The 24,996-nt window shown below is 44.5% G+C and overlaps 2 protein-coding genes across 5 annotated transcripts in view; both read right to left on the bottom strand.

Moving 5' to 3' along the window:
- Window positions 1-6,266: 6,266 nt before the first annotated feature.
- LOC147642478 (uncharacterized) overlaps window positions 6,267-24,996 on the bottom strand; it is a 36,239-nt gene continuing 17,509 nt past the window's right edge. For 2 of the 4 annotated variants that reach the window (XM_086806922.1, XM_086806928.1), the window contains exon 6: window positions 6,267-6,379. In XM_086806922.1, the coding sequence (XP_086663048.1) occupies window positions 6,329-6,379 (51 nt within the window). In that variant the 3' untranslated portion in view covers window positions 6,267-6,328. Of the gene's footprint in view, window positions 6,380-6,427; window positions 6,944-24,996 lie in introns of those variants that run through there. The other 2 variants (XM_086806914.1, XM_086806934.1) reach the window with 1 other exon arrangement.
- Window positions 7,536-10,183, bottom strand: LOC147642479 (uncharacterized). Its single transcript, XM_086807319.1, has 3 exons — window positions 8,769-10,183; window positions 8,358-8,673; window positions 7,536-8,227 (listed from the first exon to the last, which is right to left on the bottom strand). The coding sequence occupies exons 1-3, from the start codon at window positions 10,181-10,183 to the stop codon at window positions 7,802-7,804; spliced, it is 2,157 nt and encodes a 718-aa protein (XP_086663445.1). The 3' UTR covers window positions 7,536-7,801.

The raw sequence follows: 24,996 nt of genomic DNA, 5'->3' as shown, positions 1-24,996 counted from the left end.
ACTCATCCTGCATAGAGTTATACTTTGCATTTTAACTTGTAAACTCGCTTAGTACCAATGGCCTTCTTGCCATGAGGTCTGCCAAATACCAGGTGTCATTCTTGAGTATAGAGTTATACTCATCCTGCATAGCATGCATCCAATGATCATCATCCTGTGCTTCCTCAAAGGAAACAGATTCCTCCTCATTACATAAAGTCGAAATGAGAACATGATCCACATGAGAATAATCTGCATGATGAGAACCTGCATGAGTTCTGTGCTAGATAAAGGAGTTGCCAACTTCCTATCTCTCAATGTCTGCACAAGCCATTTTAGCATACGCCTAGATTCTTCTATGGCTTCTCGCTCCTCATCCACTACATCCTCAATAATTGCCTCATCAAAAGACTGATTTGCAGACTGATTTTTCACCTAAGGCTGAATTTCAGCACGAGGCTGAATTTTCACCTAAGGCTCAGTTTCAGCACTTGATTGAGCATTCAATTGCTCTACATATGGCTGCCCTCCTCTATTAAACAAAGGTAGGAGCGAATCAAACATGTCCTGTGAGCATACATTTTACTGTTTTTTGCATAAAAGCATGGGCTAAACTGAGTTTTCGACAAAAACAGCATCTCTATTTACTAAAATCCGCTTTGAGGCCGGATGGTAGAGTCTATATTCCTTGCTTTCTGAACTGTATCCCACAAATATGCATTTAACTGCCTTATCATCAAGCTTAGTGCGTTGTTGATCCGGCACAAGAGCATAAGCCAGACAACCAAAAACACGCAAATGACCCACAGAAGGCTTCCTGCCATGCCAAGCTTCATAAGGAGTTTGACTGCAAGACCTTGGTAGCGCATTTGTTCAACACATAGTTTGCGCACATAGTTACCTCTAACCAAAAACCATGAGGTAAATCTTGGGCTTTCACCATACATCGTGCCATCGCCATGAGAGACTTGTTCTTCCTCTCAGCCACACCATTTTGCTGAGGTGTGTATGGCAATGTACATTGATGCCTTATGCCTTTTTCAGCCATATATACATAAAATTCCTTGGACATATACTCCCCCCCTTGATCTGAACGAAGGGTGCCACCTTTACATTCACATGCATTTTTAGCCATGGATACAAAGTGCTTAAAGCACATAAAAACCTCTGACTTCTGCTTTAATGGATACACCTAGCTATATCTGGAGTAATGGATACACCTAGCTATATCTGGAGTAATCATCAATAAAAGTGACGAAGTAGAGATATCCCCCAATAGATGGTGTCCTCATAGGACCACATAGCTATATCTGGAGTAATCATCAATAAAAGTGACGAAGTAGAGATATCCCCCAATAGATGGTGTCCTCATAGGACCACATAGCTATATCTGGAGTAATCATCAATAAAAGTGACGAAGTAGAGATATCCCCCAATAGATGGTGTCCTCTAGAGTAATCATCAATAAAAGTGACGAAGTAGAGATATCCCCCAATAGATGGTGTCCTCATAGGACCACATACATCACTATGTATAAGTTGTTATTTCTTAACAGCTCTCACAGATCCATCCTTTGGAAATGATGCCCGATGTATTTTACCAAGAATACGCCCTTCACATACATGTCTAGTAGGGGTCTCAAGAGTTGGCAACTCGGACACCATAATTCAAATGGCCAAATCGTGCATGCCATAATTATGTATCACTCATAGCACTAGTCGTAGAGATTGAGCAAGCATCATGCTGCAACTTCTCAAATACATCCATCTTATATAGGCCATGAAACAAGGTACTTGAGGCAATGATAGAATAACCATCATTTCTATCCTGAACTTTACCAATGTCATGAACAAAATTCATCGTCAAGCCTCACAAAGCTAAGACTCAAACTGACAGCAAGTTCTTCTTAATGCCTGGCACATATAAAACTTTCGAAAGAGTAAATGTGCCCCCATTTGCAGTAGTGATGAGCACAACTCTACCAACTCCTTTGACAGGATATGAGGAACCATTTGCACGTGTGACGGTTCCTGCACTTGGGACAGATTCCAGAGATGAGAACAAACCTTTTTGTGAAGTAATGTGCTTACTAGCACCACTGTCAAAGTACCAAGCATACAATTCTGCCACTGACATGCATACATCATGAACATAAGAGTCATAACTGCAATGTACAGTCCATGCCCAATCATCTTGAGAGAAAAACTTGCAGATTCCTTCTTCTCTGCACTTGGTGCAAATGCATCAGCCCCACCACAGCCATGCCCGATTCTTTCTTTTTCTCCTTCTCTAGTCTTTTCTTGCACTCATGTATGTAGTGTCCTAGTTTCCTGCAATAGTGACACTTGTCCTTCTTTTTAAGCTTATCACCTTCTTTCTCTGCATCCTTACTTGAGGATTCTGATTTTGGCTTATAGCCACCATGTGAAGAAGCTTTTACCTTTGCCTTTCTGATTGGCAACAAAATCTTGGTCACCAACTCGCATGTTAGATCTATTTTGCCTAGACTGCTCTTCTTGCAAGAGTATTGAAATCAGCTCATCAAATGTAAGGGCATTTGGATTTCCCTTAATCATGAGTCTAAGGATAGAGGCAAAACTCTGATAAGAATCCGGCAATGCATTGAGAACTGTGGGCACCAATGTACTATCAAGATATATCTCATCCACACTAGCAAGCTGCTCCTTAAAATCTTTGATCTTGGTCAAGAAGCTATCCATTGAGTCTCCCTTATCCATGTGCTCAAACTTCAATTGTTTGCGCAGATAAGCAACACGTGCTTCATTACGCACCTGGTATAATGCAACAAGTGCATCCCATGCCTGTTTTGAAGTCTTACATGACCGAATATGAGGAATAATGCTTCGCTTCACAAAAAGTGCAAGCAATGCATGTACCTGTGCATCTCTTCCATCCCATCTCGTTTGAGCAGCAATGGGAGGTACTGGTGGTGCATGTGGAGGAGCCACTTCTATATCATATTCTACTTCAGATGTACCTACAGCACTTGGTTGCACTAGTAGTTGTGAAACAGAACGAGTTTTACTACCACTGACCATAGGACCACAATGGATAGTTAGTCCCATCAAGTTTGTCCTCAGCACAGCAGACAACATGTTGAATACACCACTACTGCCAACCACTTTCTACCAAATGCAAAATCTTTCATCAACACACTACAAGTACTCAGTATTCACTCGATGCAACCCTAGATGACTGCCAACTGACTGAATCACCTGCAAAGTGTATGAAAAATAACACAGAGTAGAGAATAGAGTGTTACTGGCAAAAGTATGATAATCGATGTTGTTGAAGACATTGTAGATGTTGCTACTGCACACCAAATCTTTGTCGCGCTACACAGCCCAAACACCCAAAATTAAGCAAAACCAATCCAAAATGACGCCTCTTCAGAACGTCTGCAGAAACCTTGTGGTGCCCAAAACACGCCTGAAACATGCTCGAATCACGCCGCATACCCCAAAAAGAAGTATACTTCGTTACAACACACACTAGTACACCTTCTCCTCCTAAGAGGGTACCTCAATCGGAGACAGAAAAATAAGGTCGTGAGGAGGGAGGTAGACTACTAGATCAAGTGTCAAGGAAGATAACTCTGATACCAATTGTTGAAATTAGGGTTAGAGTTTCAACAATGCACACACACAAGATAGAGAAGCTTGAGAGCACACAAACTCACTAGAATAGAATGAACAAATGTGTGCCACATATAAAAGATAAGTACACACCCCAAAATGAGTAGATAAGAGGGTGTATATACACACGGGAAAAAAACCTCCTAGTGAGGGAAAAAATACCCCAACGGTCTTACGTGTGTTCACATACATCACTACCATATAATGCTACAAATTCTACATTGCATTGTAAAAGTTGTGGCCTCCATGCACCCAAGTAAGAGCTAGGGTGTAGCCGTGGAGAAGAAGATGAGCGAAAACTAAAACTTTAAGCATCCCAAACAAGTAACAATTTACATATGAGAGAGAGAGAGAGAGAGAGAGAGAGAGAGAGAGGAGCAATATTGTCTCTAAGCATAGCAAACCAAAAATAATTTATATAATATCATTCAAGTGCAAGTGCAAGGGTGCAAGACTTAAGACGAAGTGTAAACCACAACACCATCAACCCACAAGGATGAGATGACTGCTTGTGTGTGTGTGTGTGTGTGTGTGTGTGTGTGTGAGAGAGAGAGAGAGAGAGAGAGAGAGAGAAGAAGAAGAAGAAGATTGTATTATCGTCCATTGGGAGTCAAATATGACCCATGGGACCAACAAACTAGTGTAATGAAACTGTGGATATAAGTTATACATATGAGACCAAGAGCCAAGCATAACTTGTATTGGGCCAAAGGATCAAGTATAAGTGGTGACATAAACTTATGGACCAAAGGCCAAGTAGAGTGGACATTAATTAGTGTGTGTGAAAAGTGGGCCATGGTATATAGGCCAATATCAATAGCTAATCACAATTAACACATACTAATCAAATTTACAAGCTAATCAAGTTTCGCCTTGTCAACTCAACAAGGATCCCACACACAAACCTGGTGGTTTGCTTTAGCCTTTACCTATTCCGAAGGGTAAATGGACGCATATTGCTATAGATTTCATTACCGGCTTGCCTTCTACCAAGAGGGGATGGGATAGCATCTATGTGGTGGTTGACCAATTGACAAAAGATGCCCATTTTATACCAACAAAAGTGAGACACTTGGCATCTATGGTGGCATACCAATTCATGGAAAATGTGTTCAAGTTGCATGGTATGCCGCAACAAATAGTGAGTGATCGAGATGTGAAGTTTATGAGCACATTTTGGCGTACATTGTTTGATAGCATCGGCACTAAGTTGACTCCTAGTACGACCTAATCATCCGGAAACCGATGGTCAAACCGAAGGGGGCAATAAGTAGCTTGAGACTTACTTGAGACATTATTGCTATGAAACGCAACATGCATGGGATGATTGGTTGCATTTGGCGAAGTTTGACTACGATAGCACCTATCATAATAGTATTGGAATGTCGCCTTTTGAGGCTTTGTATGGCTATAAGGTGCATGTACCAATTGTAGCATTCAAGCAAGAGAATGCAAATCCACATGCAAGGGATGAAGTGGAAAGAATGCAAATTCTTTTGCAAACATGCAAAGAGAACATCAAGAAGTCTCAAGAGAAGAAGAAGCATTATGAAGATGCACATCAAAGGCCATTAGAATTCAAAGAAGGAGACTTTGTGTTTTTAAGAATACCTAAGACTCGAGATGGATCTCTCAAAGATAGTACCAACACAAAGCTTGCACACCGTTATTATGGGCCATACAAAGTATTAAGGAGAGTTGGTGAAGTGGCTTGTTAATTGCTACTTCCATCTACTACAAGAATACATGATGTCTTTCATGTATCACATTTGAAGGCATTTGTTGGGCTAGAGGTGCAAGTATTGGATGAGCTTCCACCCATGAGTGAAGATAGCATGGTGGAGTACATACCCGAGAAGATGTTGGGAGAAAGAGAGATGTTACGCAATCGTACTTTGCGTGAATACCTTGTCAAGTGAAAAGGTTTACCTCAAGATAAAGCAACATGGCAACCCACCTCTATGTTAAAGGGGATGGAACACCTTTTTGATGCATCCGAGGTACATTCTTGAGCCAAAACAGAAAAAAAAAGCTTGTTGTAATTTACTATTATTAGGCATAAAAGAGGTTCAAATGGATGCAATTGACATATACACTTCTTAGCCATGATTGGAAATGTGTTGCGGAGCATTTCATAAAGTTTGGGAGATCTTAAAGGCTCAAATGATACTCTTTTGGACAGCTTTGGCAAAGAAAGAGAGTGCGAAAAAGACAAATGGAGCAAGTAATAACAAAATTACTTGTTAACATATAAAATGTCACCTACATGTATGCATAGATGTGAAAAATACCAAGAACTAAAAAGAATGCTTCTTATGCTTGTAGCCCTTGCAAGAAATAAAAGAATCAAATTACTAAAATGAGTAATAAAAGTATTCTTACTTGTCCAAAGACAATAAAAAAGTATGAAATTGGAAAGTAATTACCCCATGTATTTAGCCATTCCAAAAACATCAGAGGTAAGGCATTCTTACCTAGGGTTCGAGAAAAAGGTTCGACTTATTTCCTCCTCAAAAAGGATTCATGTAAGGGTCAGTAAAAAGGGTTTCCCTAACACTATTCTTACCATATCTATATGGGCATACTTACACTCAAGGCGTATTATCATAAATAATCAACTTTTCAATATAATTTAAGATCCAAGAAAGAAACCATCTCCATTAGATGTATATCATGTTGCGCACTCAAGATGTTCAATCTACAGGAACTTCAACTTCCATCTTCAGGCCAGTTTTATCCCAAAGCTGAATACAAAGATTCATCAGTTAAAAATTAATTGTACATATTAGTTCAGAAAACTAAATCCCCAACAAAATCAAAATACAATGCTAACCATTTTAGCCTATTTTATTTATTTAACGATGCACAGGATTTTTGCATTTGTGTCACCCGTGCTTTAATATACAAGTTCATTTGAAGTATGATGAATGTGAGAGAGGAGTGGAGGTGGGGTTTGGTTCAAGGGTCGGGGGTCGAAGGGTCAAATAACCAATGGGCACCTTTTTCTAGAGGTTTAACAAGGCCAATGAGATACTAATTTTCACCAGATGATGTTGATGCTCCATGGAAAAATAAAATTGTAAGGAGCAAGTCAGCATGATTGTGGATGTCTGAAGTCGTCCTTACATGCAGGTACTTGAATGAGGCAGCCTTCACCAAGGGTGGGTTGCCATGCACCAAATGGGCTACATGTTGACACATGCCGCTAGCGTCACCAACGGAACGTTTCAACCCCGAAAAGTCTCTCCTCGAAACACGAAGTTCCAACCCGAAACGTTTCACCCCAAGACAAGTACGGACTGAAATGCCTATATACATACATATATATATATATATATATATATATATATATATATATATATATATGATCAAGAGATGAGTACTGGGAAAAAAAACCCCAAAAATAGCCATTATAATTGTACGTTTTGAGCAAGCGTTTCAATGAAACTTCAAAATTTTTTAGGCATTTTAGAGGTTTCACATTTCAAGGCAGCTAAAATGCGTTTCAATGTGACCATGCATCATAGTTGCCACACGTTTTTTGAAACGCGTTTTTGAAACGTGTTTGAAACGTTTCAAAAACGTTTCAAACAAATTTCCAAAAGTTTTTTAAAAGTTTTTTTCAAATTTTTTTTCAGGTGTTTTTTCCAGGTTTTTTTTAGGAGGGTGTCCATAAATTTATGTTTGGTACAGTTTAATGCTAAAATCTACATTCAACTTTCATATACATGAATCATGATACATCATGAATGATGAATCCATGATTCAAATTTCATACTGAATCCTGATTCTTAATACATCATACATGATTACAATTTACATCATACAATGATCATACATGTAACATGAATCATGATACATCATACATGATACATGGCAGTCTTCAGGAATCAGGAATTAGATCATAGATGGCAAAAACCCATATAATTATTAATAGCATAACCAGTTTGAAGTTACAAGTTACAACTTACAACATACTAAGCAACATACTAAGCACTAGTGAATAGTGTCAAATGATAAATCTGAAATCTGAAATACAGATGTCTGTACCGAAAGACCAAATACAAAAACTCTGAAAAAACAAATGGTCTCCAATGTCTGGAGTCTGGACTCTCAACTCTAGACTCAAGTGTCAAGAGTCAAGAGTCACTAGTAGTAACTAGTAACTACTCAGCATCATCCTCCTCTGAGGAATGTGAGTCTGTGTCGTAAGAAGATGAAGCCTCAGCCTCAGCCTCAGCACTCGTAGATGCATGATCTGCTGATGTCGGTGCCCGTGATCGTGTCATAGTAGCTGGTGCCATCATCTCCTCGTATAGCATGGCATAGATGTCGCGCTCCTCAGCAGGGATCTCTGGTACGTCCTTCACTTTCTCTATGTCGATCTTGTCGACATTCACTTGGCGCGGCTCAATGGGATTGCCTTGCTGCTCAATTAAACGGAGGTTGCAATGACAATACACCAACCGTTCTAATTGAGCAGTGGACAATTTGTTCCTCTTCTTTGTATGGAAGAGGGCCCATGTGCTCCAGTTTCTCTCACATGGACCAGAGCTGCAATCCTGTGAGAGGACTCGTAATGCAAGGCGTTTCTGTCAAAAGATAACAGAAAACTTTATAAATAATAAGAAGAAACAACTTATATAAGTTGTAAGTACTAAGTTGTTACTTCAAAGTGCAAACTTATTACATGTAAGTTGTAACTTGTCAGTGGGCACTTACCAGAACTGGAGTACCGATGCCATATTTCTCCCACCAAGAGACTGGCTGAAGCTGAGTCTCTCTCAAAACTGCAGTGGCTCTCCCAAAGGCATGACTCCCATTCCGAAATACTAGGAGCTCATCCTCTAACTTCCTGAGGAGCTGAACATCACCTCCAGTCCAGGTCTGGATGTAAGACTGCCATCCCTCTTCTAGCTCCTCATTGTTGAACTGCTCCTCATTCCGCCATAGTGGGTGTAGTATATGGGCAACCGCATGGATTGGCCTATGAAACCAATCCCATCTACGGTTCCACACCTCCCTGATGTCCTGGATCCTGTTCAACGACACTTGGAAGCATGGAATTAATATCAATGTATAATGTGGCCACTGGCAACTAAAAGAACAACAATGACATACAATGATACATACCTCTCAGCTGATAGTATAGTGCATCGATCTAGGGCCTCTCCAATGCGGTCCATGAACTCATATAAGAGTCCAAGGGTGCTGCCCTCCATGTCCGTAATGCGAAGCACACTATATATAGGCTGAGTGGCCGTGACAAGTGCAAGGGCCTCAGCCCACCAAGTGTCTCGCATTACCGCGCGCACAAATGCTACTGCCTTGGGATGCTCTCTATCATCCCATGCCATCCACTCCTGAGAGACAACAGTGCGGAGTAAACCTGTACGGACCCGCACAAGCCTCTCAACCACAATGAGCATGTAAGCAAACCTGGTGTTTGAGGGCTTCAACAACTCCAAATCACTGTGTGCACGAAACATAGCTAAAACCTTTGGCCTCTTGGTGACAAACTTCACCATGCTCCGAGAAGTACTAAAGAGGTCGGCAATCCACCCAATTTTGGCCACATCCTCTATCAAGAGGTCCAAGCTGTGTGATGCACATGGAGTCCACACTATCTTTGGAAACTCATCCTCTAACATCCTGCCCATAGATACACAATTTGACCCATTATCTGTAACTACCTGCACTATGTTCTCTGGGCCAATCTCTAGCACTGCCTCACGCAAATGTCTCCATATGAATGCTCCAGTAACAACTGTACCTGGAACCGAGGCATCAATGGCACGCAAAAACATTGTGCCCTTACAACAGGACACCAAAATGTTATATACATTTCTCTTTCTCATGTCTGTCCAGCCATCACAAAGCAATGTGCATCCATATTTCTGCCAGGTTGCCTTCAAAGGCTCCATCTCAAGCTCCACTGCCTTCTTCTCCTTCCTTAAGTGGGTTTTGCGAAGGGACTCATAAGATGGACCCTCCCACTCATACCCAATGCGGCTGATAGCTTTAATGGCCTTCTTCCAACGAGGAGTACGCACGACGTGAAATGACAAAGCGCATTGTATAAACAACTTTGTCAATTCACGTGTGGCCTCCTTGACAGCTTGCTTTTGTATGCCTGCTTTAATGCCTGCCCTCTTTAGAGAAGGCACGGTGGGCAATGAAGATCTGTGGGCTACAGGAATGGAGCTAGACCCACCTGCTTGACTCTGCAAATCATCCTCTGTCCTAGCTCTTTTGGACACATCACCTACAGAATCTGTATCCTGTACATCATCATCAATAGGCTGAATTCCCTTTGCTGCTTCATGTTCTCTCTTCCATTGCTGAAGAGACGCTACAACCTCTCTTGGTACTTGACTGCAAGGGCCAATGCCTTCCCCTCTTACTCCTGTAAAATGGGCCTTTACCCTAATAATAGACCCACCTGACACTTTGGCACAAAAATTGCATTTCCACCTTTCTGTGCCTGAACCCCCATATCTGCTCACAGGAGTTACGTGGTTCCACATGGCATCCTTAGCCCGAGGCATGATGAATGAATGAAGAAATTTGGGCAACCTGGCAAGAAATGCCCAAATTTCAAATCTGAAATTTGGTCCAAAATCAGAAAAAATCAGCATTTAGGGTTATTAAAAACCTGAGAAGCAGGGTGCGTAGGGGCCGGAGGAGTAGGCTTGGTGCGTAGGCAAGGTGTGCATGCACCAATGTAGGCAACCTGGCAAAAAATGCCCAAATTTCAAATCTGAAATTTGGTCCAAAATCAGAAAAAATCAGGATTTAGGGTTAGTACAAACCTGTTACCTACGGTGCGTAGGGGCCGGGGGAGAAGGACTGGTGCGTAGGTAGGGGTGCAAGCAAACCTGGAAGACTTCAAAGGCTGGAAACGTCTCTTTCAAGCGTCACTTTCAAAACTGAAATGCCAGGAGATACTGCATCGTACGTTTTCTATCATAAAAAAAAACTGGCCCAGCAAAAAAACGCGTTTCAAACGTTTGAAACGTTTGCACGTTTCAAACGAGTAGCCTAAAGTTTGAAACGCGTTTTTTTGCAACTATGCCATGCATGCAACAGATGTAACATGCAACCAATTTGATCGTGCAACTCGCAACAAGGCCTTCTTTATTCCTTTATGTTAGTAAGCATGAAGCAATCCACTTTAATCTTCAACACAAGAGAAAGAGCTATAGAGAGAATATGTAGAGTTGACACCTGATTGAGTCCCAATCTACCCACTTAAGGGCCCCCTCCCACAAGTAGGAGTATTTGCTTTATTGCTTTGGAGAACTTTAAAATGCAGAAAACTTACTAATGACAAATGATTTGGGAATGCCAAACGCAAGGACTAGGTAGACCAAATGTTGACTGAACCATCAAGCGGATTGAAGACAACTTTGAAGCCACTTCGGAAGCCACTATGCACACCCCGATCTGCTGTGGGAGATGCAAGACTGAAGGCTGGATTGAAGCACAATGAATTGTTTGGCTGTAGATGTGTATGCACAAGTCAAAGACTCAAGCACACATGTCTCTGCTCTTGTTTACTGTTGTAGATAAGAGAGAATGAGATGATTTTAGGCAAGGGATTGAAGGTACCTTTTATAGGATCATCCCGATGCTAGTGATGGTCCATGGTCACTGTGAAACGCGTTTCAGCAACCCTGAAACGTGAAACGCCTGAAACGTTTCAAAGTTTCACTGAAACGCTTGCCTAAAATATGCAGTTGAAACTACTAATTTTTTTTGGGGGTTTTTTTTTCTTCCTAGTACTCTAATCTCTTGATTACATATATATAGGCATTTCGGTCCGTACGTGTTTCGAGGTGAAATGTTTCCTGGTGACACTATACTGGTCAGTTTTGCATTCATGATGTCAGCCAGTTTTATATTGCTCATGACTTCATTAAAGTCATATTTATGCAGGTGCTTCACATGTGTGGCTGGACTGCATGGGCTGCTAGCTGACAGGCCCCTTTTGGGCTTCTGTGGCTGGACGACATGGCTGCTGGCCATGCTCTTCGTAGCACTAGGTGGCCCTTGGGCTAATGCTTCCACATGCTTGTTTATATGCTCCTATGCTAGGATGAGCTACATGGGCTGTTCTCCAAGTGACAAACCCTAACACCTAAGGTTTGGAAGCTACGTAGCTCGTGCCTAACATGTCCCTAGACTAGGGCTCAGAATGGGATCACGACGTAGGACAAATAATTCTAAAAAGGTTCTAATTATATACCTAATCCAAGAACATGCCCAAATTCACCTTTTAGGAACGTGCATGTTATATACTCATGGTAGTCAACCCACAAGACTATATAACTATCAACTCCATTATGCATAGTATGGACTAGATACTACGACATCCCCACTAATGTCATCAGTGCCCAATAGTGGGTGTAGAACTCTAAATCAAGATATGCTCTCTCTCTCACACACACACACACACGAGCATATATTCACACAAAGCCCTTCATACTAAGTTTCTATCAAACCTCTGGAGATGCAAGGCAGACTCAGCCATAATGAAGCCTAGCACTAAGGGAAGTAGCAAATAGAAAGAATTAGTACAGTAACTACATAGTTGATATGGCAAATGTACCGCTAAAGATAGAAAGAATTAGTACAATATCAACTGGCCGCAACTCGGACGAAAACTTCACAATGTGAAATCTACATGTCCGCTAATACCGCTGAATTATATGTCTAGATGAATCCAGAAATATGTCCAAATTCACCTTTTAGGAACGTGCATGTTATATACTCATGGTAGTCAACCCACAAGACTATATAACTATCAACTCCATTATGCATAGTATGGACTAGATACTACGACATCCCCACTAACGTCATTAGTGCCCAATAGTGGGTGTAGAACTTTGTATCAAGATATGCTCTCACACACGCACACAAGAGCATATATTCACACAAAGCTCTTCGTACTGAGTTTCTGTCAAAGCTCCGGAGATGCAAGGCAGGCTCAACCATAATGAAGCCTAGCACTAAGGGAAGTAGCAAATAGAAAGAATTAGTACAGCAACTAAGTAGTTGATAGGGCAAATGCACCGCTAAAGATAGAAAGAATTAGCACAATATCAACTGCCACAACTCCGACGAAAACTTCACAATGTGAAATCTGCATGTCCGCTAATACGGCTGAATTATATACCTAGATGAATCCAAGAACATGCCCAAATTCGCACACATGCTGCTCTTGTATTGTTGTATACTAATTTATGAAAGATGATTTATGGGGTGGACTGAGTGATTGCTTTTATATCGACTTGTGCTATTGGTCAGATCATCCATATGCTGTCCGCCTGTTTTGATAGGACAAAAAATGCCTTTTTGCTAGCATTTAATGCTGCGCATAACATCTCTTTTGCCTTTTTACTGCTGGCCAACTTTAGCACCTGCCCAACCTGCTGCTGATGTGTCTTATGCTGGCCGACTGGAGCATATGTTCATGCCAGCCTGTCGGCCTGCTGTTTATGCTGCCTATGATGCTTTTTTGCAAGTGCTGATGCTGGCTGACTAATGCCTGTAGGCATTTAATGCTAGCCGATTGGACCTTAGCCCCTTCTATGGGCTGGTCATGCTGCAAATTGTGCCCCAGGGGCATGGGCTGGCATTTCGCTGGCCCATAGGCATGCTTCATATGCATCTACATGTCTAAACTTCTACATGCTTGCTAATGCAAAGACTAAAGCTGAGGTTGACTTATACATGAACCAATTTGATGAATTCTCCAAGTGGGTAAGAGGACTCACGGCGGCAGACAACCCCTTCATCTAGCCGACCTACTCTCCCGAGGCCTATATAAGCATTAGTCAGGCAGCATCATTTCTACAAAACATCTCTTCCCTCCTTTGGGATTAGGTCATCATGTAGGTAATAGAAGTGCATCAGCCACCTTTTGGGCAAGCCAAAGGCCTCATGAAGTTGTAAAGTCATACATCTTTTTGTAACATAGTAATATATCCAATACCAACAGCCAACTCTCTCTCTCTCTCTCTCTCTCTCTCTCTCTCTCTCTTCTCTGTCTAATCATTTCTTTAAGCAGCTACAGGTGTTCCATAATCAGGCTTAGTGTTGGATCTCAGAAGAAGGCTTCCACGCATACAACACACACCTTTTGCTGACTTGCCTTTTTTGACCCGTCGCCTATCTGGGATCCAGTGCCACGTGCACCCTACACCAAGGTAGGATCAAAACATACGTACGGATCCAATCCGTACCGTACAGGAATCCGTACGCATGGATCGATCTGTGCGTCTTTTTTTTTTTTGGGTGCTGCCGTTTTGTCCTTCTGTGCGGCGTGCCTGCGTCTTGCGTCTGGACTTTGGAGGCCGTACGTACTACAACCTCAACCTTCCGGTAAGGGCCAGCCGCCATGCTCTCTCTCCTCTACAGTCGCACTCTCTCTCTATTCGCTACTGTCGCCGCCGCCTTCTCCCTGGGCCGCCCCCTGCTCACCGCCGCCTCAATTCGCCTCTGCCCTCACCGCCCCCGTTCGCTTCGCGCCTCTGTGCGTAGCCGCCCTCTCTGTTCGCCACTGGCGCCCAGTACGGCTGGCAATATTCAGGTATTTAGCAAGGATGGGTGGGGAAAGCGGCGGTGAGTAGACCAGCATCCAATTGACTCCAAGCAACTAAGGAAGCTCCTCTTCACATTCAACCAGCATATGTGTAGTCCTACAGCTATCTGGACTTGCATCAGTGGCCCAAAGAGTCTTCAACAAAGCCTCGAATTTGGTGGATACTCAATCGACGTACGGCCTTCCTCGTCCTTGCATTGGGCATTCATATCGCTTGTTTACTCAAACATTGTACAGCATTCTCCAAAGAATAATATAAGCAAATACTCATACTTGCAAGAGGGGGGGGGGGGGGGGGGACGCCTTCAATGGGTATTTGGGACCCAATACTGTGTCGTCTTCTTCATTCTCATTCTCTTCTCTCTCTCTACTCTCTAAAGTGGATGCTAAAGATTCTCACCACATAAAGGTATAAAAAAGGCCCTGTTGTGCATTATCACGATCAAGCCCAGTGCATATAACATTGGTATCAGAGCATCAAGTTGGTGACCCAACTCGGCTACCTAAAGAAGTGAGAGCATCGAGTGGATGGTAATACTGTGGTCTAGAGAAAACACCCAGGCCTCCACCATGTCGGGAGAGAAATCACATCAAGAAGAAAGCCAATAGGTAGAGATGGAGGCAAAAAGCTTCCAAACAAAAAAGCACGCTTCCGCCAAGCACAGAAGAGCTCCTGAGAATAATGATGGAGCAAATAAATTCTCTGAAGATGCAGCTTGTTGTTGAAAAAGAGAAGCCCAAAGAAGGCATAGATCTTTCACATGTCCTTCTCACTATGGAGGAACAAAAAAGAAAAGACGAAGATCGACGTGAAGCAAAAAGAAAAGAAGAAGCAAGACGTGAAGAATAAAGAAGCAAAAGAAAGCAGAAGAGAAAGAACCGAGAAACAAAGAGATAAGAAAGCCACAGGTAAATATGAGGAAGACCAACGCCGTCGAGAAAAAGCCAACCAAGAGTTCCAACAATGTAACATGCGGAAGCTTCATGGAAGATCGTTAACTTCAATGCTTAGAAATCAGCACACTTTTTGCGATGGAATTAACACACAAAATTGAATGACGATGTGCAGAAAATAGAGAGAGAGAGAGAGAGAGAGAGAGAGAGAGAGAGAGGAGAGGACACAGTATTGGGTCTCAAATACCCTCTGTAGGGCCCCCACCACGGATGGTGTATTTGCTTTATTAGAATGATATAAATCTGAAAAAAGAAAATACAGAAACTTGACCTTTCTTGGCTGAGAAATCTCTGCCCTTGACCTACAGTCCTCCACCCCTTTGCGTTAGCAACTTCTTGGCTGTCCTGGCCCTGGTTTGCCTCAGCACTTGGTGAATTATGAGATAACACAATGACCTGTGGGCTCACCTATTTATACTCCCAATAAATAGCAGTCGGCCAGCTCTTATCCAGGCGGCCGGAATCTTTTTGTCCCACGACTGAATATTCAGCATTTAATACTGAATAAATCACATAAAAAGCTGCGCTTTTCTTCATGGCTGGCTGGGCATCATGCGCCTGAATCTCTAGGGGCTGGGCACTGTTTTGCAAGCAACTTGGGGGTTGGGCAGCCTGTATGGGCTGCCCCATACTTGCCCTACAGCCATATAAGGCTGCATATCTTGTATGTTTTCCCCTAGCCTGTCCCTAGGGCTGTCGTATAGCCCCTCCATGGCTGGTGGGTTCAGCCAGGGCCTTCTTGGCCCTCATGGGGGTGGTTTCACACTATCCCCATGCCCACACAAAGACTTGGGGTAGCCCTATGGGCTGGCCCCTTTTCCTACTAAAAGTAAACCCTAACTACCTACACAATGATATGGCATCAAGTACTATACCAGATACACAGAATCACTGACATCATTCCAGAGGGAGACTCACAGTGCGGACTGGCACTGTTTCATGTGCGGGACAGTGCACACCTGACCTTGGACTCCTGTGCAGGACAATGCACACCTGACCTCGGACAACTGGGATGGATCCCTGGCTGACATGTCCCAGACTGGGCTCACATGGCACCAGTTACCATCCCAGGTCCTGCACCTTCTGTACATAAATGTCTACGTGACATCCAAGTGCGGGATGTACGTGACATCCCCTTCTGCTTAACTTGACGGAAGCTGCATAGCCTCAAAATAATCTGTCGTCAAAAATGCCAGATAGTCCTCGAAAAACTCTTTGTCAAGCCATACCGCTTCGTGGGTCCCTCGGTCCTCAAACTTCGTGAGAGGAACTGTCTTTGTCTTCGACCTGAGCCATGCTTGAAACGGTATAGAAGAATCTGTTCTGGAACCATAACTTCTGCTTCATCAACAATATCTGGTTCCGCCTCATCTTTAACTTCTGAAGGGATCGGACCTACATATGGCTTTAACTAACTGACGTGAAATACATCATGCATAGTCCAACTCGAAGGTAGCTTTAACTGCATAGACCTCTCATTAATCTTCTTTTGGATGGGAAAGGATCCAAAGCTCCTGAAAGAAAACTTTGGGCATCGCTTGCCCACCTGCTTCAACCTTTGCTTTAAAATCCGAAGATAAACCCAATCCCCTTCCGAAAACTTCATATCCCGTCGGTCTTTATTGGCCTGTCAAGTGTAGGCCTCTTGCGCTTTAGCCAACCTGTCTTTTACTGACTCTAAAATCTCCTGGTAAGACTTCGTCACTCTGTTCGCTTGAGGTCCTGAAGACGAGGTCCTGGTCAACAACGATTCGAAAGGTCTTCCAAACGCTGCCTCATATGGAGTCATGCCAATAGCTGAAGAAAAAGAATCATTCAAAACAGCTTGAACTAAAGGCAAATAAGATTCCCACTTATCTTGCTGATCGTGGACATGACACTTCAGCACATCAAAGGCCAACTGGTTGTATATCTCTGTTTGGCCGTCCGTCTGTGGGTGGAATGCACTGGAAAAATTCAATTTAGTACTAAAGTTATCAAACAATGCCCTCCAAAAATGACTGGTAAACTTGGCATCTCGGTCTGACACTATGGTCCTAGGAATCCCGCCAATCGGGTACCAATGCCGAATGAACAACTCGGCAACATCCTCGGCGGTCACATTGGCCCTGCAAGGAATAAGCATAACAAATTTGCTAAATCTATTAACAATAGTTAAGCACTACGTATTACGCTTACTCAGAGTGGGAGACAGATTCGTGACAAAGCCCATTGAAATATCTTGGAAAGGACCCTTAGGAATTGGCAAGGGCTGTAACTGTCAGAATACGCAGCGGAGATGATGACCAGATCTGGGAACACAAGAGCAAAAAACGCATGCAGAAAAACAGCACAAGAGAAAGAGAGATGTAGGCGTGTAACTCTGCTCTGATATACACAAGAAGATCCCGAATATGATACAAAGAGTGGTATGGGGCTGGGGGCCTATATATATGCCCCCACATCAGCAGTCGGCCTGCTGCTGTAGGGCAGCCGACTGGACACAAGAACCTCCACGACTGGATAATCACAGTCGGCCAGCATCAGAATGGGTCGGCCAGCACCAAAAGAGTCCCACGACTCATGCACTGTAGTCGGCCATGTCACAGATGCAGTCGGCCAGGCTCAGGGTCCTCCTGCCACTACTAGACTGCCTCCCATGCCACAGAAAAATGAAAAAAATAGGAAAAAATACGGGGAGTGAGGAAAAATGATAAAACACCTGATAAGGGCGGGCACACCCACAACAAAGGCCCTGGTGTATAAAACTAGACAAGAGATGACTTCTAACACCCCCTCTCAGCTCCTGGCTATGAAACCAACCACAGGGAGCTAGGGTGCCGCCCGAGCAAGTCCTGAGAGAGCGACTTCGTGAAGGGGTCCACCTGAAGAGGTCCATCGTACTGTCCTCCGTCGAACAGAACTCTAGCAAGATGTCATCAGCAACGATCTCTTTACGAACAAAGTGCCTCTGGATGACCATGGGTTCCGCCCGTGGAAGCCCAAACCTGCAATGCAACCTCTGCATCCTCACCACCTCACAAGCAGCATCACAAATAGCCCGGTACTCTGCCTCTGTGCTCGACAAGGCAAAAGATGACTGTCTCCAACTGCTCCGGAAAATTGCTCCTGGGCCTGAAGTAGATCCCTTCGTGTCCGGATCTCCTCCCCAAACCAAGTCACTCCTACCGTGGAGTCGGACTCCATCCAACAATCCCCCTCCTGTGTACAAGAGTCCATGATCCTTCGCATGCCGCAGAAACCACAGAAAACGCAATCCTACCTCCCAAAGAGACATCCGCAACCATGAGCTCAACTCCCTCATCAGGAAGCTCCCGTCCAATCTGGTGTCCTTCAACCAGATCAATGAACCATACAGCTTCTGAGTCACAGAGACATCACACTACTCCCAAGGATCATCACCTGTTACGGTGCACAAACAAGTCCTGGAAACCTGATGAAACCTGTCAACCACCCCCTCTGAATCCGGAACCACAAAGCCTGGAGAAACCACCTCCTTCTGCAAGTAAGCACCTGCCACACCTGCCTGGCTTTCCGAAAGGTCCCCGTGGAAAGAACATCCTCAACTACTGGAAGTTCTATGTCCCAAACACTACGAGACATCAGAGCATAAGTGACCTGTTCAGCTTCCTCTGACTGACGAACACAAGAACTACCAACATCAGTACTGGAAAGTTCCTGCCAACTGCTGCCATCTACTGGCAAGCTATCCACCACCTGGTCTCGGAAAGCTCGCACCTGCAACGTATCCACACTTAAGTGGCCATTACCAGACTGCCACTCATCACAAACCTGAGGACCTGGGAGAGAGAGTGTTGAAAGCCTGTAAACTCCATTCTCCACTCCACCTTCCCAAACCACTTGGCCTGTTGCTTTGTCCCGGAGAGCAACAAAATGCTCATCAAACTCCACCCGTACGCCAGTCTTGCAAACCTGATGCACTGACAACAGATGAAAACCAAGTGCCGGAAAATACAAGACCTGGGAGGAATGCTTCCCCCCTTTGCCATTGGGAACTATCTCCATCCTGCCCTCACTGTGAACTGGGATAGCGGATGTATCACCAGTAAGAATATGACCAGAAAGCCTACAGAGATCCTGTAAACCGGAACGGGAAGGAGTCATGTGCCTGGAAGCACCACTATCGAGAATCCACTCCCGAGTATCCGTTGCGGAGAGTCCTCCAATCTGCTCCCTGCCTAAAGAAAATGAAACATCAGTGTCCATCACCTCCAGGTGCACAAAAGCCGGAGTCTTCATGATTGCTACTGAGGAATCTTCACCCTTCTCGGTCTTCCGCTTGAGACACTGCCTCCAATAGTGGCCTTTCTCGCCACAATCATTACAGGTCCTCTCTGCCTTTAGTTTCTCGCGGTCAGCGTCAGACTTCTTCTCAGAAGACTTCTCCGATGAAGCCTTCCCTTTGCCCGAGTTACGGCCTTTCGACCGGTGGCCAGTTAAGGCCTCCGAACCTCCACCCTGAGGAGGGTTCGTGAATCGTTCCTCCTGGTCCAGGACCATGGGCACAAGCTCCTCCCACGTGATGGTGCTGAGCCTGCCTCCACTGGTAATCAACGACGAGTAAAATGCTGAGTACGAAGAGGGTGATGACCATGTCCTCTGACGATATCTCCTTCCCAGCCTAAAGAACTTCCTACTGAAGAGCCTACAGCTTGTTAATATGCTCCCGCATCGTCGACGACTTTGCAGGGCTCATAACCCGCATCTGTACTTCCAAGGAAATCCCTTCATGGGCGATACCCTGTTGTAAAGTGAGGCCAAATGCTGCCATATACCTCTGGCCAGCGTCATATGCTTTACATGATTGATTACCTGCGGTGTGCAGTTGAGGAAAATAAACGAACGGACCCTGGCATTGACACGATCCCACATCTGTGTCTGAGCCTCCCCGTCCTTTCAGGTTGACGGTAACTCCCCTTCCTCAACTTCCGGCCGTGGAACACCAACAATGACGAAATCAGCGAGGTCGTAGGACTCCAGAACAGTTTTCATCATCACCTTCCATATGCCGTAGTTTCTCCCGTCCAACTGACGGTCCACCGAGAACGTGGGGAGTGTCGGAATCTTCACATGTCTCTCGGCCATCTCAAACAGATCTGCCATAGCGGGGATGTACTCTGAAAAGGGTGGGTGAGTGGGTGGGAACAAAGAAGAACTAAAACCTGCAAGTGGCTCAGCAAATCAGCCCGCCTTCCTCTTGCTTCTCCTCTTCCCAATCCGCCCAAAACAGTCCACCAATCAGCCACAAAATAGTCTCCCTCTTACTCACACAAATCCCAAGACCTATCTAGAGCCTAGGGCTCTGATACCATGTCAGAATACGCAGCGGAGATGATGACCAGATCTGGGAACACGAGCAAAAAACGCATGCAGAAAAACAGCACAAGAGAGAGAGAGATGTAGGCGTGTAACTCTGCTCTGATATACACAAGAAGATCCCGAATATGATACAAAGAGTGGTATGGGGCTGGGGGCCTATATATATGCCCCCACATCAGCAGTCGGCCTGCTATAGGGCAGCCGACTGGACACAAGAACCTCCACGACTGGATAATCACAGTCGGCCAGCATCAGAATGGGTCGGCCAGCACCAGAAGAGTCCCACGACTCATGCACTGCAGTCGGCCATGTCACAGATGCAGTCGGCCAGGCTCAGGGTCCTCCTGCCACTACTAGACTGCCTCCCATGCCACAGAAAAATGGAAAAAATAGGGAAAAATTAGGGAAAAATACGGGGAGTGAGGAAAAATGATAAAACACCTGATAAGGGCGGGCACACCCACAACAAAGGCCCTGGTGTATAAAACTGGACAGGAGATGACTTCTAACAGTAACAACCCTATCTTCTTTCCACGAGGAGCTTTCACCTTTTCACAAATATCACAGCATTGTACATATGTTAACACATCTCGTCTCATCTTTGGCCAATAATATTGCCGTTCCAATTTCTCCAGAGTCGAATTCATGCCCCTATGATCACCAGTAATGGCATCATGGACATCATGGAGAAGAGTTGCCCTGAACGACTTCATGACACACAGTCGGCCTTTGTAGAAAAGCCAACCATCGCGTATTAAAAAGTGGCATGGTCCTGTGGCATCCAATGCCTGTTCCCACTGTGTACCGAATTCCTCGGAATCCGCATACGTGTGCTTCATGTCATCTAGTCCTGTACCAACAAGATCGAGTCTAGTGGTCTGAATCGAAGTCACTTGTCCCTTCTTGGTCAAAGCATCGGCCACTGAATTGGCCTTTCCTGGAAGGTACTCAATCATACCACCGAATTGCTAGAATATCTGACTCCAGCGATGTTGTCGATCACTCCACTATGCACTTGGCATTGTCTGAATCCAACATAATGCCTGATGGGCAGTGCGAACCTCAAAGTCACGGCCATAAAGAAAATGTTTCCAGTGTTTCCAGGCCTGTATAACTGCTAAGACTTCATGATCATAGACTGAGTCATTTTTCTCTGCGGACAGTAACTTACGAGACATGTAAGCTACTTGTTGTAACACACCTACAATTGCAATGTTACTCGCATCGGTGATCACCTGAAATGGCTTGTCCCACGAGGCAAGTGCTAAACAAGGCGCTTCTGATAAAGCCACTTTGAGGTTCTTAAATGCCTCCAACGCTCGTGGAGTCATTCGAATCTTTTGTCTTCTTGTGTTCAACCCTTTAGCAGATCAGTGAGATCTGCCGAGAGATCAGAAAACTTGTCTATGTGGGTGGAGTATACCTGGCATATATCCACGAAGGATCTAATGTCATAGGCTGTCTGAGGTACTTCCCAATTGACAATCTCGGCCACTTCTGCACTTGAAACAAATAAAATTCTGACTTCTTGTCATTAACATAGAGCTCGTTGCTTTCCAGCAACTTAAGAACTTTCTCCACATCAATGTCATGCTGCTCAACCATAGCTGAAAATACCAGTATATTGTCCAGAAATATGAGCACACTTTGCAATCAAATCCCGGAAAACACGCATCATCATGCGGTTAAATGTAGCTAGGGCGTTCGTCAAGCCAAATGGCATGACCACAAATTCATAGTGGGCCCATTCCGTATAGAAGGCTGTCTTGGAGATGTCCCTCTCCACAATCCTCACCTGGTGGTACCCACTCTTTAAATCAAGTTTCGAGAACACCTTTGCTCCATTCAACCTCTCGAGAATATAATCTATTCGAGGCATCGGGAATCTACTCTTGATAGTCAGCTTATTGAGTGTACAATAATCGACACACAATCGAGAAGACCCATCTTTCTTCTTGATAAATAAGATCAATGCTGCAAATGGTGACACGCTGGGACGGATGAAGCCAGATTGCAACAATTCTTGGAGTTGGCAGTCCAACTCCGATGCCATTGCCTTGGAAAGGCGATACGGAAACTTGCTCGGGAGTTCCGAGCCTGGAAGGAGGTCAATCTTGTGGTCCTCCGGTCTGGACGCGGGGAGCTGGGGAGGGAGATTGTCCCGAAGAAAAATCTTCTAGAACTTTTCATGAAGAGCCGAGTACCTCTCGGAAGCACTGGCCACCGTCTGGGCTGTCTGGATGTATATTATTGCACAATGTGCGTCTTTCCTGACTGCTCGCCTAGCCTGCAAGTGGCTTATGAGTGGAAAGTTCGAAATTCCTGGCTCACACTTAATGGTCACTGGGGCATTTGACACATTCCGATTAATCTGGAACGTGTGCTTGTCCCACTTGATATCAGGAAGAAACTTGTGAAATCACTGAATGCCCAAAATTATGTATGCTCCTACAAGAGGGACAACCATAAAATCACGCACAAATTTTATGCCTTGAATAACTAACTTAGTACCTAGAGCTTCATACTCGACGCTAGTTGTCATGCCTGTGCTAAAACCCTCAACTTGTTTGTCCACCGAAGTTAGGATGAAACGGGCACGCCTAGCGACCTGTTCCGTGACCACATCCTCCATGTGGCTACTGTCAAACAAGACGACGACTCTCTGGCCACCTATGTAGCCAAAGGACTTCAGCAATTCGTTGCGCTCATACTCCGGGTCATGGACGCTCTTCTACTTATCTTCGAGCTCCCGGCTAATAATTGCTCTAACTGAAGCACCGGGGTTTGAAGAACTAGGGACAGCCCCTGGGATCTGTGTGGAAGCTGTGCTCACCACGGAAGCTGTGGAGGCAGCGGCGGCGGGCTTTGGAGGCTTCTTAGGACACTCCCGAGAAGTATGTCCTTTTGTATGACAAAAGAAACATCTACCCTCCTTGTACTGTGAGGTCCCTGCCCCCTCCGCGGTACCCTGCCGACGGTGGAAGCGGCGTCGGCCTCCCACACGGGGCGGAGACCCACACTCAGGGCCTCGCCCGTGGATGTCCGGGACGAGAGGCTAGCCCGGGTGGTCCCTTCGAGACCGGGCCCGGAAGACTCCCCTCGCCCGGAAGGCACGGGCGATTCCGCCATGGGAAAAATCTTCTAACGGGGGAATTACTCTAACGAGTCAAAGTCTTAACTAGTTAAACTGATCTGACCGAACCTTAAGTCACATAGTCAGATCAAGAAGAGACTTGCACTTGGTCCATGGAATCACCGCTTTTTTTCTCATTTACGAGGCACAGCCGCTGATCCCCTCCCACAGAACAAGGTCTTCTCAGGATTTAGACTAATTAACGTAACTAATCGTATCTAGTTGTTTCTCAGGAATCCTCCGATCCACAGCCTAACCCCATCCGGCCCATGGATTAGCCAACCACCTGACCACTGTATTGGTGGGATTCCTTTATAAAGTTTTGGTTGTGTTTTTGCCCGGGTACCGAGGAAAAGAGTTCCCAGGCTCCCTAGCCGACGATTCATGCAAAAATTAAGGTAGGCATACCACGTACACACCCAATATGAAATTACCATTTATAACAAATTCGACTGACTTTAAAATAATCCTTCAATAGAAATCATAATATTTCTGATCATCATTTTTCAAAATTCCGAGTCCGTTGTTTTACAATAATATCCTGTGGACTCTCCGTTGAAGACCAGCTGGCAAACCGACGAGATCCAGTATCAAAATTTGGTTTCCAAAAAACTTTCCTTTTAGTCCATCCGAAATCTTCCTCGACGTACGCATGGGTGTCCTAGCAACCGCGAGCCCGTGCATTGCCTGGTCAGAACTCTCTAGGATCCTCCTTAGGTAACCTAGCACTTCACTCGGGGATCGCTTCGTCGGTCCTCGCCCATGGTACCAGAAGCGCACCATTTTAACCGTACCGAGACTAGTCAAGACCTCGGCAAGCTTTACCGCGAGCGACGTCCCTTGACGACTCCCCGCCAGCTGTTCCAACGAACCTCCTCTTAGAAAAACGTAAGCCAAATGCTTCCTCCAACATTCTAACGTAAAACAGTCCTTTGAATAAAAAACATAGGTTCTAATACAAGTAAAATTCCAATTTGAGATTGGTACCAAAAACCCTTTTTCCATAACTTCCAGTTTCATAATGAGAATCCTTGATCTCTCATCAGGATAATCTACCCATCATTCAGTCTGATTGTCCAACTAGATTCTTGGTGAGTTCGGTCAGAAAAAACTAGTTTAGTTCCGGTAATCTATTCTTTGTGATTAGAACTGGAATTGATCATGAAGTTTTTACTTGATTCATATCGAGAGATGGACAAGTAGGTTTACTGTCCGTCCTTCTCGTAGTCTAATCAAATTCATTCGGTTTAGTTCTACAAGGATTTCCTTCAGATAAACATCTAATTTTGGGTAAATATCCATTTAGTGATTTTACCAATTAAAATATC

This window comes from Cibotium barometz, chromosome 1 (genome assembly GCF_041138505.1).
Source record: "Cibotium barometz isolate CiBa-2024 chromosome 1, ASM4113850v1, whole genome shotgun sequence".
NCBI classification, from domain to species: domain Eukaryota; kingdom Viridiplantae; phylum Streptophyta; class Polypodiopsida; order Cyatheales; family Cibotiaceae; genus Cibotium; species Cibotium barometz.
Note: the sequence above shows the minus strand (reverse complement) of the source record. Positions and strands in the feature narration are given on the sequence as shown.